The sequence below is a fragment of the Lithobates pipiens genome, unplaced genomic scaffold (assembly GCF_037356315.1).
Source record: "Lithobates pipiens isolate NorthernLeopardFrog02 unplaced genomic scaffold, aLitPip1_a1.2 Scaffold_8, whole genome shotgun sequence".
NCBI lineage: Eukaryota > Metazoa > Chordata > Amphibia > Anura > Ranidae > Lithobates > Lithobates pipiens.
In genome coordinates this window covers 376,949,802-376,962,680 of record NW_027507903.1, presented here as the reverse complement: position 1 = coordinate 376,962,680, position 12,879 = coordinate 376,949,802, and the positions used below count along the sequence as shown (strand labels likewise).

At 48.2% G+C, this 12,879-nt stretch overlaps 1 protein-coding gene across 2 annotated transcripts in view; it reads left to right on the top strand.

Moving 5' to 3' along the window:
• SLC23A1 (solute carrier family 23 member 1) overlaps window positions 1–12,879 on the top strand; it is a 1,056,923-nt gene that overhangs the window by 114,176 nt on the left and 929,868 nt on the right. For both annotated transcript variants that reach the window (XM_077473737.1, XM_077473738.1), the window contains exon 4: window positions 109–266. In XM_077473737.1, the coding sequence (XP_077329863.1) occupies window positions 109–266 (158 nt within the window). The remainder of the gene's footprint in view (window positions 1–108; window positions 267–12,879) is intronic.

Here is a 12,879-nt window from a genome sequence, read left to right as displayed (position 1 = left end):
TAAAAATCTAGCATATACAATCACTTAATACCATTAGTAGTTTACTGATTGTTTTCACTTGTTGCTGGAATTGCTTTTTGATTGTTAAACTATTTTCCTGCTTTTCAGCACTATTTGACATGCTTCAGTGGAACCATTGCTATACCATTTCTTTTAGCACAAGCGCTCTGTGTTGGGAATGATCAACAGACAGTAAGCCAGCTAATAGGAACGATATTCACCTGTGTTGGAATCACTACATTTATCCAAACAACATTTGGTATTAGGTATGAAGTATTAATTTTATTTATTTTGATTTAAAATAACCTGAGCTGAATGTTTGTTTTTTAATCCACAGTTATAACAATATTTACTACTGTACATTTGAGGAAGTTGATAACAACAAATTGTAGTTCTATTATGGCCTGGTTCACACTGATGCAATTTCAGATGCAACTTAGGACGCAATTTAAATAACATTGCATCCAATGGGGCCCATTCAAATCAATGCAGCACAGCTGTGATGTGGTTAGAATTTACATGTGCTTTTTGATGCATTTTTGCATGCAACTTGTGCTGGTTGTTAAGGCACGTGCCAACTTACTAATAACCAGTGACTCATCACTGCTGTCAACAGAAGACATGAGTCATCATTTATTAAGAAGTCAGCACCCACTGGTATCCTAACAACGATGCGTCATCCCCGCTGACAGCAGAATGTAAACAGAAGAGCCTGCATACATTTTAAAAAAATGGCGTGAGGGTCTTGGGTGAGGGGGATCCCACCCCAAATCCATACTAGGCCCTTTGGTTCTAGTATGGATTTTAAAAAGGAACCCCACACCAAAAAAAAAATGAAGAAAAATGTGTCAACCACCTTTTTTAAGGGCGATCCCGGGGATCTTTGCTTTTCTCCATGTTGCCCAGGTAGATCTCAATCTCTGAAAAGGTTGCCTTGCCCTGCTCTATGCCAAAAGGCTGACATTCTGTTCATACAGGAGACGCATTTCCACAAGTTGTTTCCACCAAACTGCAGACATCATAAATTCACACATATCTTTTCTGCCTGATGGTGGCAATTAAGGAGATACTCTTGCTTTTCACTTAATAGAAGGAGAGGACCCTTATACTTATACCCTTATAAGAGGACTTAATATCAGAAAAAGTAGATTCCTAAGCCCTTGTACACATGGTCAGACATTCCGATGGAAAATGTCCGATCGGACCGTGTTGTCAGATAATCCGACAGTGTGTGGGCTCCATCGGACTGTCTCCGTGGGAATATCCGACGGACCAAGTTTGAGAGCTTGGCTATAAAACTTTCCGACAACATGTTCCGATTGTGTGTAGACTAGTCCGACGGACAAGGTGCCACGCATGTTCACAATAAAATTCGGAGACGGAAGCGATCGGACAGGTAAAACTACGCTCTTAATCGATATAGCACATTTGTCACGCTGCAATGTTAAAAATTCTTTAATGCAGCGCATTCTTTTTCTTTACAATGCTACAAGAATGAAGTTGTTTTGCTGCTCATATTCACACACACTTCTCCAAAACATATTTCTTTATTCTTTTTACTCATTTCATGAATACAATATTTTAATTCGTCACATCTCCCCACAATCATTTTTATTATTGTTTTTTAATTTGGTGGTTGGTTTTTTTAATCAATATCTCCTTTTTTGACAGTTTGCTCATCTTCGCAGTTTTTTGTTGTGTTTTGTGTGTCAACTTACCACAACACCATTATTATCTTTTTATTTTATTGTTTTCTTTTTTAATCTACAGGCGGTTGTTTGGTGTTGGTGCCCCTTGTTGTTTATTTGACTTTGTATTTTTGAAATATACCTGCCTACTCACAAATAAACTGTCCTTTTTGAAGTAAAACACATAGGCAAGTATTTCTTCAACCAAAAAAAAAACGTTATTTAGGTGTCAGTAACAAATAAAGAGAGAGGCAGCGCTGGAGAAACTGGGGAGATTAGCGAAGCCTTTGGCCCCCAGGGCACACATCAACTATTTAAATGCAAAAATTGGTGGGCAGAGGAGTACATATCTGAGGGAGAGCAGTCTGGTCCTGAAGTCCAAGAAACCCGGAACAGCAGCAGATGACATCTATGTTCCCAGGCTGTGGTCTTACAAGAGGCTGCATCTTCTGCCAGACCAGACTGAACCCAGGTTATCACTCTCTGGTCTTCCTTCCATGCTTCCTTCCAGGCTGTGGCTGTGGTGCTGGAGGTGTGGCAGAAGGAGGAGGCGGAGGAGCATGGTCCAAATCACACAAGTGTTGAGGGTGTGTATGATGAGCTCCTCACACAAGATCTGTTGCCCCTCCTCCTCCTCCTGAAGCCTCCCCGATGAGCTTCAGAGCCGACTCCTCCACATTCCTCCCCTTTCTGGCCCTTTTGTGTGAAAGGCAGAGGGGAAGGACCTGTGATTCAGTCAGGCTACTCCACCTGCCCACCGATTGGCTGCCGCTTACCCCTGCCTCCTCCTGGCTGCCACTTTCCACAGGCACCTCCTGGCTGCTGCATTCCACACCCACCTCCTGGCTGATGTCTTCCTGTGTATGAAAAAGGGACATAGTTTTAGTTTTTTAGTTCATCAAACACACACACACAGTTTTCAGCTCAAGACTGTTTCAAATTGTTAACAAATAAAAAATACTATCACTCTGACCCCAGCGTTTTGGCCACTACTGTCTATTGATATGCAAATCACTTTCTAAAATCAGCAATTAGTGAGCAAAAATCAAGATAACATCATTCATTTTTACTCCCAAAATATGAAGAACAATACTATACCTGGCTCAAGCTGGGCTCCTCCAGTTCTTCCTGAGTGGAAGGCCCAGGTTGGGCATTGGAGGACTCAGCAGGGGTGGAATGTAGTTCATCTGTTGCTGCTCCAGTTTGCATGGACTGCAGCACCATCCTGCGCTCCCTCAGATATGTACTCTTGAGGCCACCAATTTTCACTTTTAAATAGTTGATGTCTGCCCTGGGGACCACCGGCTTCACAAACTCAACCAGTTTCTCCATCCCTGCCTGCCTCTTTAATTTGTTACTGTAGTGTGGATGCGTAGATTGCCACAGACAGGGCAGCTCAAGACAACACAAGACAAACCCTAATGTCAGGCTAAACTCCACTAAATATTGTCCCAATACTGGCCTTAATCTAGAAGGAGTACATGCTAGTGATGTACAAAGTTAAAAATTGTACCTTCGCTTGCACGATCGGCACGTCAGCTTCTCCCTCTGTTCACAGATTGTATGTACGACACACGCGTGTTGCGTTTTATATACAGTGCGCATATACGTGAAACTCCTCTTGCCTCTGACGTTCTTTCTAGACTATTCCCTGCCCCTTCTTTCAGCGCAGTGAGGAGAGCACATGGCGGAGACACAGTAGGTGCGCAATAATAATTTCACTAACGAGGAAGAGGACGAGGAAAGCCCGGAGCCAGAAACGTCCCGATCCCGGGGGAAAAGATTTAAAGTGGAGGGCCGTTTAAAAAAAAAAAAAGTCAGCAGCTGCAAACACTGCAGCTGCTGACTTAATCAGCCCACTTACCTGTCCAGGGCGCCCGCGATGTCGGCCGCCCGAGGCCGACCCGTCCCTCGGCTCTCAGGTCCCGGCGCCGCCATTCCTTGTAAGGGAAACAGGCAGTGGAGCCTTACGGCTTCACTGCCCGTTTCCTACTGCGCATGCGCGAGTCACGCAGCGCTTTGTGAATGGGACGCGCTGTGTTCTGGAACACACAATTCCCAGAACACAGCGCGACCCATTACCCAGAAGACGCCGCACGGAGGAGAGAAGAAAGAAGATCTCCGCGGAGGAGGAAAAGGAAGATTAGGATTATGTGCCTAGCAACAGACACTTCTGGTAAGTAAAACAAAAATTTTGGAGTACGACGATCCAAGAATCAACTGAGAAAACCCTAGTCAGACCTGAAACTGAGGGAGCACGATCAGTACAGAAGGATCAAGCGAGTTCTTCAAAAAAGTAAGTAGTTGTCGTGTGTTCATATTACTTGCATACTGCTTCATGTGCTTTAATTTAATGTTGTACAGTTTAAAGTGGCCACTTTCATGTTCATGGGTTCACTCGTTCGTAATAAACATCGTTCGTTAGCCCACTCCAAAAACAATGTTTTTCCAACTTGCACTTGACTACATTTGTTCACACTACAGGTAAGTTTTCCAGCTTTAGAAAGTGTCAAAAATAACGTTCTCACCTTTGAACTCTTCAAAAAAACACAATTGTACGACACTTCCAAGCAATGTTTCATATTCCTAGTTCTGCCCTCAAATATCAGTGTGCTAAGTATTCCTTTTTTACATGACAAGGTAGCCAGATACCTTACTACGCCAATCCATACATGTACACCCCCCTTTTATACCTTATTCTATAAATAATGACACAGACACCTGCTGGATGTAAATGGCCTTTTAGGCCTTTATTTTAACAATAAACCAAAATAAACTTTTTATTTAAAACTTCTGTAAACCATTTTTATTTTACCATCTATTTTCTTGTAACAAAAACCAGCTCATCAGATCAACAGTTGTTGATCCCTGACGACCCCGTTTTTTTCTTGAGCCTGTAATCCCAACTTTTTTATGGCATTCGTCCCCAGCCGCTAACTTGCCTCGGGGACTTACCAATTGACCACAGACCCCCAACTTATTAGCCCGTCAGTCTGGCCAGCCGCCAGACCACCCGGGAGGACTCCATACATATGATGGGTCCTAACTTTTCAAAACCTCATCTTGAAACACTATAATTTGTATATCAGCCGTCAAGGACCCTACCGCCACAGCAGCACAAGAGTGACACCTCACCCTTGTGCCTGCCGCCACACCTGCAAAGCCCTGCCAATACCATCCTCCAGACCCAAAGCCCACAGGTCAATCCCGACCGGGTTAAGGTGGACACCATCCCCCCGTAAATACCTCCACGTATCCACTTCCAACTCCCAATGCCTCACCACAATACCACCATTATGGGCCACAAACCTCCCCACCTCTCTGTTCACCTTTATCCTCGTCTTATTAATTTTCTCCCAAGACCGGGCCCCCCTCCAAGACATGCGGGCCACAATATCGGACCACACAATAATTATGTCCGGGAAGGCAGTATGAAGCCTGATGAAGTCCCATCGTACGTCCTTAATAATGTTGCGCATTGGCCTGACAACCAAGTCATTACCTCCCACATGTAGGACCAATACGTTCGGTGCCCGATCCAGGCCCGCATAACGATGGACCTCCGGAACCACTTTGTGCCACATCATTCCTGGAATGCCAATCCACTGAACTCTACCTTCCTCCCGTGACAGTCTGAGTTACCTGCCATCCGGCCGGACATCCGCCCGTCTAGCCCCCCAGAACACAAAAGAATGTCCCAAAATCCAAATGAGACATCCCGGCTCTAAAATGACATGGCCAAAAATTAACCCAACACAACCCAAAACAACAAAAAACATAGTCGACCGACCCAAGGAACCATACTCCCACCCCTTTTACAAAAGGTGTGGCCGCACATAGAGCAGATATCTCTGAGACTCCCATCGCCCAATTTGCTTAATAACTTCCTCTGGCAAGCCCCATCTAGCTGCCTCCGTGGCTGCCCCTATCCTGAAGGAATGAGCAGCATAATCTCCTGGAGACAAACCCCCGCTCTGCAAACACTTTCTCAACACTGCCGTAAATTGGAACCGCGAAAGGCACAAACCATCTTCATGCATGAATAAAACCCCATCCCGTTCTGGGCTAACCTCCAAATAAATCCTTAAAGCCTCCACCGGACAAAAACTAGGGTCCGCCCCCCGAAACAACTCTACCCGTACCCCTCTACCCAACTGATCTGTTTTAGACTTCCTGACCAAAATATCCACCGAAGAAGGGGCCCAGGAAACGTCCCCTCTCCCCAAACCCCCCGGAGCGTTTTTGGAAGGTGACACCAATTCCCCTATCTGAAACGCCCCAAAGAATGCCACCAGGAAAGCAGCTCGGAAAAGTTTTTGTTCAAAAACCAAAGAACACACTCCCCCGATGTGGCTCAACAAAATGCCCAAAACCTCAAAAGAAATCGGGCGCCGAGAATCCCTTTTCGCCGCCCCTTTTCTAAAACCCCTCAACGCCTTTCTAACTAGAAAATCCTTAGTCACATCCACCAACCCCTTACATTGAAACAAAAAGGCCAAAGCCGACATTTTCTTGCTGACTGCCGCCCCAGATACCCCGGACACATAATTATAACAGATAAACCCTAACACCCACATCAGCAGCTCTGCAGGGCCCTCCGACCCCCCAACCTCACCCAACCAGTTCGACCATTCCCTCCACACTGCCTGATAAGCCGCTCGAGTACCTTCACTCAACGACTGCTGAATCAGTCCTCCGATGATTTCAACGCAATCCCCCACATCTCTCGAGGGCACGGGTCCCCGCGTCTGTTTGTGTCCGGCGCCAGTCTGCGAAAGTCCTCCCACTGGAAACGAGACAAAGCATCCGCCAACTTATTCTCAATCCCAGGGATATGCACCGCATAAACAAACGCATTAATCCGTAAACAGCTGAGCACCAACCTCCTTAACAACCTGACCACCGGGGGCGAGGAAGCCGAAACATTATTTATGGCCACCACCACCCCCATGTTGTCACAATTGAATCGCACTTTTTTATCCCGAAGCTTGTCCCCCCACAATTCCACAGCCAGAACTATGGGAAAAAGCTCCAGTAAGACCAGGTTTAAGAACCCCGCCTCCTTCCAAGATTCCGGCCATGGTTCAGCACTCCATTGCCCTTGGCAATGAGCTCCATAACCCGCCGAACCCACCGCGTCAGTAAACCCCAAATCAGCGTTGCTGACCGGTCCCTCCTGCACTATCGCTCTCCCATTAAACTCAACCAGAAACACCCCCCACACCCCCAGATCGTCCCGTAACTCTCTGGACAACCTCACGAAGTGAGTGGGCACCTTCACACCTGCTGTGGCCGCCGCCAGCCTCCTGCAAAAGATCCACCCCATAGGCATGATCCTGCAAGCAAAATTCAATTTGCCCAGGAGCGATTGCAATTCCTTCAACCTGAGTTTTTGCTTACCTCGAGCTGCGCCCACCTCCTGCCTCAGCGCCACCACCTTCTCCTCAGGCAACCTACATTCCATGGCCAAGGAATAATCGTGATACCCAAAAACACTATCTCCGACCTGGGACCCTCCGTATTCTCCCTCGCCAAGGGAACCCCAAACCGTTCGGCCAGATGCTGTAATGTCCCCAGCAGTATCCCGCAGCCGCGGGATCCTGGGGGCCCCACACACAGGAAGTCATCCAGGTAATGGATGACCGAGTTGACCCCCGCCGTCTCCCGCACAGCCCATTCAAAAACCGAACTGAACAGCTCAAAAAGTGCACACGAGATAGAACATCCCATAGGCAAGCAGCGATCAACAAAATAAGATCCCTGCCAGCAACAACCCAACAAGCGCATACTCCCTGGGTGCACCGGCAACAAACGAAACGCCGCCTCCACATCCGTTTTCACCAAAAGAGCCCCCCTGCCATACTTTCTCACCCACACAATTGCCGCATCAAATGACGTATAAGTAACCGCACAAGCTTGCGGGTCAATACCATCATTTACCAATCCGCCCCTGGGGTAAGACAGGTGGTGAATCATCCTGAAATGCCCCGGTTCCTTTTTCGGAACCACACCCAAAGGCGAGACCACCAGATCCGCCATCGGAGGGGTAAGAAATGGGTCGGCCATCCGGCCCAGCGCCACCTCCTTAGCTAGTTTTGCCGACACCACTTGTTCATGCATTAAAGCCGACTTTAAATTTTTTGCCAGCGGGGGAACCTCCCTCAACGCACTCGGAATTCGAAACCCATCCCAAAAACCAGCCTCCAACAACCCCGCCGCCACACGATCAGGATACCTACTTAGGAAAGAAAGCATCCTTTCCAGCCTCACCGGCGTCATCCCTTTTTCCAGCGAAGTCCCCAGTACGACCTTTTCCTTGCCGGAAACAACGCGCGAAGGGATGCCCTCAACTGCATCCCGAACACTCATGCTTGCAACGACAGGTGTTACCAAACTTGCACGTCCCCTCATTAAATTGCCAGAAAACCCCTTTATTTTTTGGGGCCAGCGATCCTGCTGAGGCGGCAACGCCGCCCCCCCCCCCCTGAAAAAAACTGTCCAGGGGCCCTGGACGAAGTCATCAACTTCATCCACAGGCTGATGTCCTTGTGGTCCCATCTAATAGCCGGGCGCACCGCTTTCCGTTGACGAAACTGTTCGTCATAACGTAGCCAGGCCAAGCCCCCATAAACCCTGTGCGCCTCACTAATGGCCTCCAGGTAACAGAATAACGCCGAACAATTCTCCGGCGCCTTTTCTCCAATCACGCTAGCTAAAATCGCAAACGCTTGCAGCCAGTTCGCAAACGTGCGTGGAATAAGCCTATATCTCCTCCTCTCCTCTTTTTTGCTCTCATCCGGCTTGACCCTGTCTAAATTAAACTTTTCCAACGGCAACAACGAGAAGATTTCCACAAACTCGTCTTTCCAAATCTTCTCCCTCACCTCCTTCAAATGCGCTCCTAACGGTCCCTCGAAGCACACATAAACTTCGCTCCTCGCCGCATCCGCCAGACGAATCCTTTCAGCATCTTTGTCTTTGTCCACCGCCGCACTACTTGTTCCCTCGCCTCCTTCTCCAACTGCGTCTCCGCCGCCACCCCACCCCCGCCAACCCCTGCCCGGCGGGAACTACCGTCCCCCCCTCCACCGGAGCCGCGGGAGGCGGCCCTACCCACGGGTTAATCGGGGCGGGCGCCGGCCCCGAGCCGCCCCTCAGGCGGCTCAGCAACTCTTTTAGCACCGACAACTCACCGCCCCCCCCCCCCCCCGCTGGTACCCCCCTCCCCCCGTCCCCCCCACTAACCCCAGCGATCAACCCCCCCAAAGACCCCGATGACTTACCGGGCTGCTGCCACCTGGAAGGCCCTCCAGCCGCTGTCCCCACTGCCGCCGGCGGTGCGCATTCTTCGTCTGGCAGCTCCCCCCCTCCTCCATGCTGCTGTCTTCTGAACTCGCCTGGCCCCTCGGGGGCCTCCGCGCTGGTGTGCCAGACGGCCCAGGCCGTTCCCGATCGTTTCGCCTGTTCGGTGCATGGCGGCCGCCATGTTCTTTGTTTACACGGACCTCACTTCCGGTCCCGCTGACGTCATCAGCGTGCGCCGCACTGTTCGAGCGCTCGCTGCTCCTCCTCAGGCCCTCCCTCCCAGGCACAGAAACATGCCCGGAGGCGTGGCCACCCGATTGCCGCTCTGCACTCACTAATGGGGGCCCCCCCGGAAGCTAAGATGGCGCACCCACGTGGCAGGCCGCCGGCCGCTTCAGGGACAAGGCCGGCGCCCGAGGACCCCACTCTCCCCTGTCGAGCAGTCCCCCCGACCGGAGCATCGCCAGGGGGAACCACTGGAACCACCACCGATCGCGCGGTCCTGGAGGTGGCCTGAGACCCATCCCGGTAAGTGACCCCCCTCCCTCTGGGACTCTGCCATGGACGGGGATTCCTCCCAGGCCCCCTGCTAGCTGACTGGGGCGTCTGTTTGGCAGGGGGACCTGAAGGGGGCCAGCTGGGGCTCCCAAGCCGGCGTTGAGTCCGGGGGGCAATGTCAGGGCTAAGGCGCACAGGGGGCCGTGACCTCCTTGCCCGTGTCGGGGGTACCCTATCTGCGGAAGGTCCCTGCCCTACCCCCTGAAGGGTGGCCGCAATTTGGCTTTGCAGCCAGTCTGCGCCATGCTGTTCTGCTGCCGACCTAAGCTGTTCCCAGAGCTGCTCTAACCCACTCATCTTTTCCAGGGAGCTGATCCTGAACGTTCCTCCTGACCTGCTGCTCCAGACTGCTGACCTTCCTAAACTCACGTGCCTTCACATCAACTCTACTCCACCCCCTCTTACTCCATCCTCCAATCAGGTAAGCCTTGCAACTTTCTTAACCCCTCGTACCATTCCCCTGCGTAAGCCTTGCACCCTGTCATGTATGTCCTACGCTTACGTTGCCCTACAGATACGTACATGTCTTTCTCATAGGGGAGAGAAGACTCGGGACGTCTGAGGACACCAGGGACCCCACACCTCCCAAAGAAGGGGAAATACCAAAAGCACAAGCGGAGGAGGAAGGAGAGATTTTTGAAATTGGCACCACAACAGCTGAGTGACGGAGACCGCAGCTTCTGGTAAGCTAATCAATGTATGCCTGCATATTTATAATACATGGTGTGTTTGTTTTATGTTTGTTTTTTGTGATGTGGAAGAAGAATCGCATTTTACCAGTGAAAGTGCCCAGATCCTCATTGGGGAGATAATGGGGTGCAATCGCGATTTAGAAAATATACAGAAAAACATCAATGATGTTCAACAAAAAATGAAGAACATCATTGATGTTTTGGGGAGAGTCTGAAACACCCCAAATTAGCTAGCATAGTTTTTAAATTTTCAAAAACACTTACACTTATACACTTATATTTTACGAAAAGCCAAATTTGGAAGATGCACACAGTGTGTTAACATGTACTATCTCCCATCATGGGGGATCAATGTACGTGTTTTGTGGGTGCAACCCCTTCCTTGCTACTAAAGTGGCTGAGATGAAGGGGTTGCACCCCCAAAACATGTACATTGATACCCCATGATGGGAGATAGCACATGTTGACATTAGGCATGGGATCAGGGGGAAACTGGCCACTTTTTGATTCTGAATTTATGTGCATCTTCCAAATTTGGCTTTTACAGGGGTGACACCCCATGTGATGAAGGCAATATCAGCACAGTTTGTACATACTCATGTCTGATATTGTCTACACTTTTCAAAGTTGAACTTTAAGTTATTGTGTTCTGTATGTTATGCTTTGATACATGCCTGTTTACACAAAAACGCCAAGTTCTAAAAATGTTACTCAAAATGTAAAAATGTAAAACCCTTTTCTAAACGCACATGTGAATGTGCTTTGAGTAAAAAGTTTAATTATGAACAATGTGTGGCTTCCTTTTTCAATGCGCAAAAGCAGTGGAGAAGAATACTCTCAATGGTACACTGATAGAAATTGACCAGAAGCCTTAAGGGCAATCCAGCCTGCTTCAGTCTCTGAAGGAAAAACTGTCTCTGCTGTGCTTTTTTCACACAAAAAAAAGTATTTGAGACCACGACAACTCCCTTGTAATATGCACTCCCAAAAATGTAATAGTGTGCAGCCTTTTCACCTCCTCACCACCTATATAAACCGGGCAATGATTGATCTTTCTTGATCTCCTATAATCCACTATTTTTTCTTTAGTTTTTTCCGTATTGAGTATTAAATCATTTTTTTTTATACCACTCAACCAAATGTTGATTTTCCTGCCTATGAGCAGTCTCATCATTATCTCAGTAAACTTACTAAACATAGAAAAGTTGGAGGTTTAGGTCACGTGGTACTATGAGACTACTACTTAGCATCAGTCTTAGCACAACTAAAGAGCTGGTTTGCACAGCCTCAATCTTCCCTGTAGTCCACAATAGAGAACCAATTTGTCCCTGGCAAAAACCTACATACTTTCTTGCTCTCTCAACAGTTTAAGAGCTGTTTCCCATCATCCTTGCCTCCTACAGTATAAGCATCTCTCAAGGCTTGGAAAACCCTGACCTCCATAGATTGTTGTGAGGAACTAGTGATAGATAGCAAATGTCACCAGCTCTAAAACGTGGCCATGTTTGGGGGAGAAAGGATCACAGTCAATAGTGTGGGTTCTGAACCTAGTGCAGCTAGACAACAGCCATAGCTGGATGATATGGGTAAAACAGTACTCAACAAAACAATCCAGCGCTCAATGGGTTAGTAGAAAAAGCAGTTTTACAACAGGCAGTGGAATGTAAATATGGCTAGTTTAATCAATAATAATCATAAGATCAAATCCTGTTGTCAAGCAAGAAGGAATGGGGAGTGATAAAAAGTAAAAGGCTTACGGTGTCACCAGGGAACCACAGAGCAACCAGGAGCTGACGGCATCCGGGTATAGGGAAAACTCTCACAGAAGGGGGGAGCGCCAATTCCCCTGCTGTGCTGTAGACAAATGTAAGACCCGCTCACCAGCGTGTGGAGGATGGCTGGACGTGCTGGAGAAGGAGGCAAAGGCAGCAGTCGTCGGGAAGGTGGAGAGCCAGACTCTGTGCTTCACGTGCCAGGGATGCCAGAACCGCTGCAGTGCTGACAGGAGGGGGAGAAAGCGCTGCGATGCTGCAGATGAGTTCCCGCTGCTCTCTCCTGGTGTAACCAGACACGTTGGTTGCTGCTCACCACTGCGAGGGAGTGTCCTGGGGCGATGCAATATCTGGAGGGATGGCAACCAGAGCTGGGTTGGCTGACATGGATGATGGTCAGCATTGTTGGAGGTTGTGATGACTGAGACACTTTGTGGAACAGAGTAACCCGCAACCTTGCAACCAGAAGCTTTAAATAGTGTATAGAAGTCGGGAGTTAACAGAGCAGGGGGGCAGGGCACTTTGCACTTTGGTAACTGACGTTAACCCCTCATTGCTCGGAAGATAAACATGAGGAATATACATTGTTTTACATGATCAGAATATCATTAGTGTTATATATAAATAATGGGCAAGCAATTCCAAAAACTCAATAACAATAAAAATATTTTAAAAAAATCCTAAAATAATCAATTCCAAATATAAACACGTATGTTAAAAATATATATAAATGTATAAAGGTATATGTAGCGAATCCTGTGGAGATATATTTACACTCAAGCATGCCCACATGAAATATACCAACAAATAAATATATAAAATATATGCATAGGTGCAATTTAACCACTTGCTTACTGGGCACTT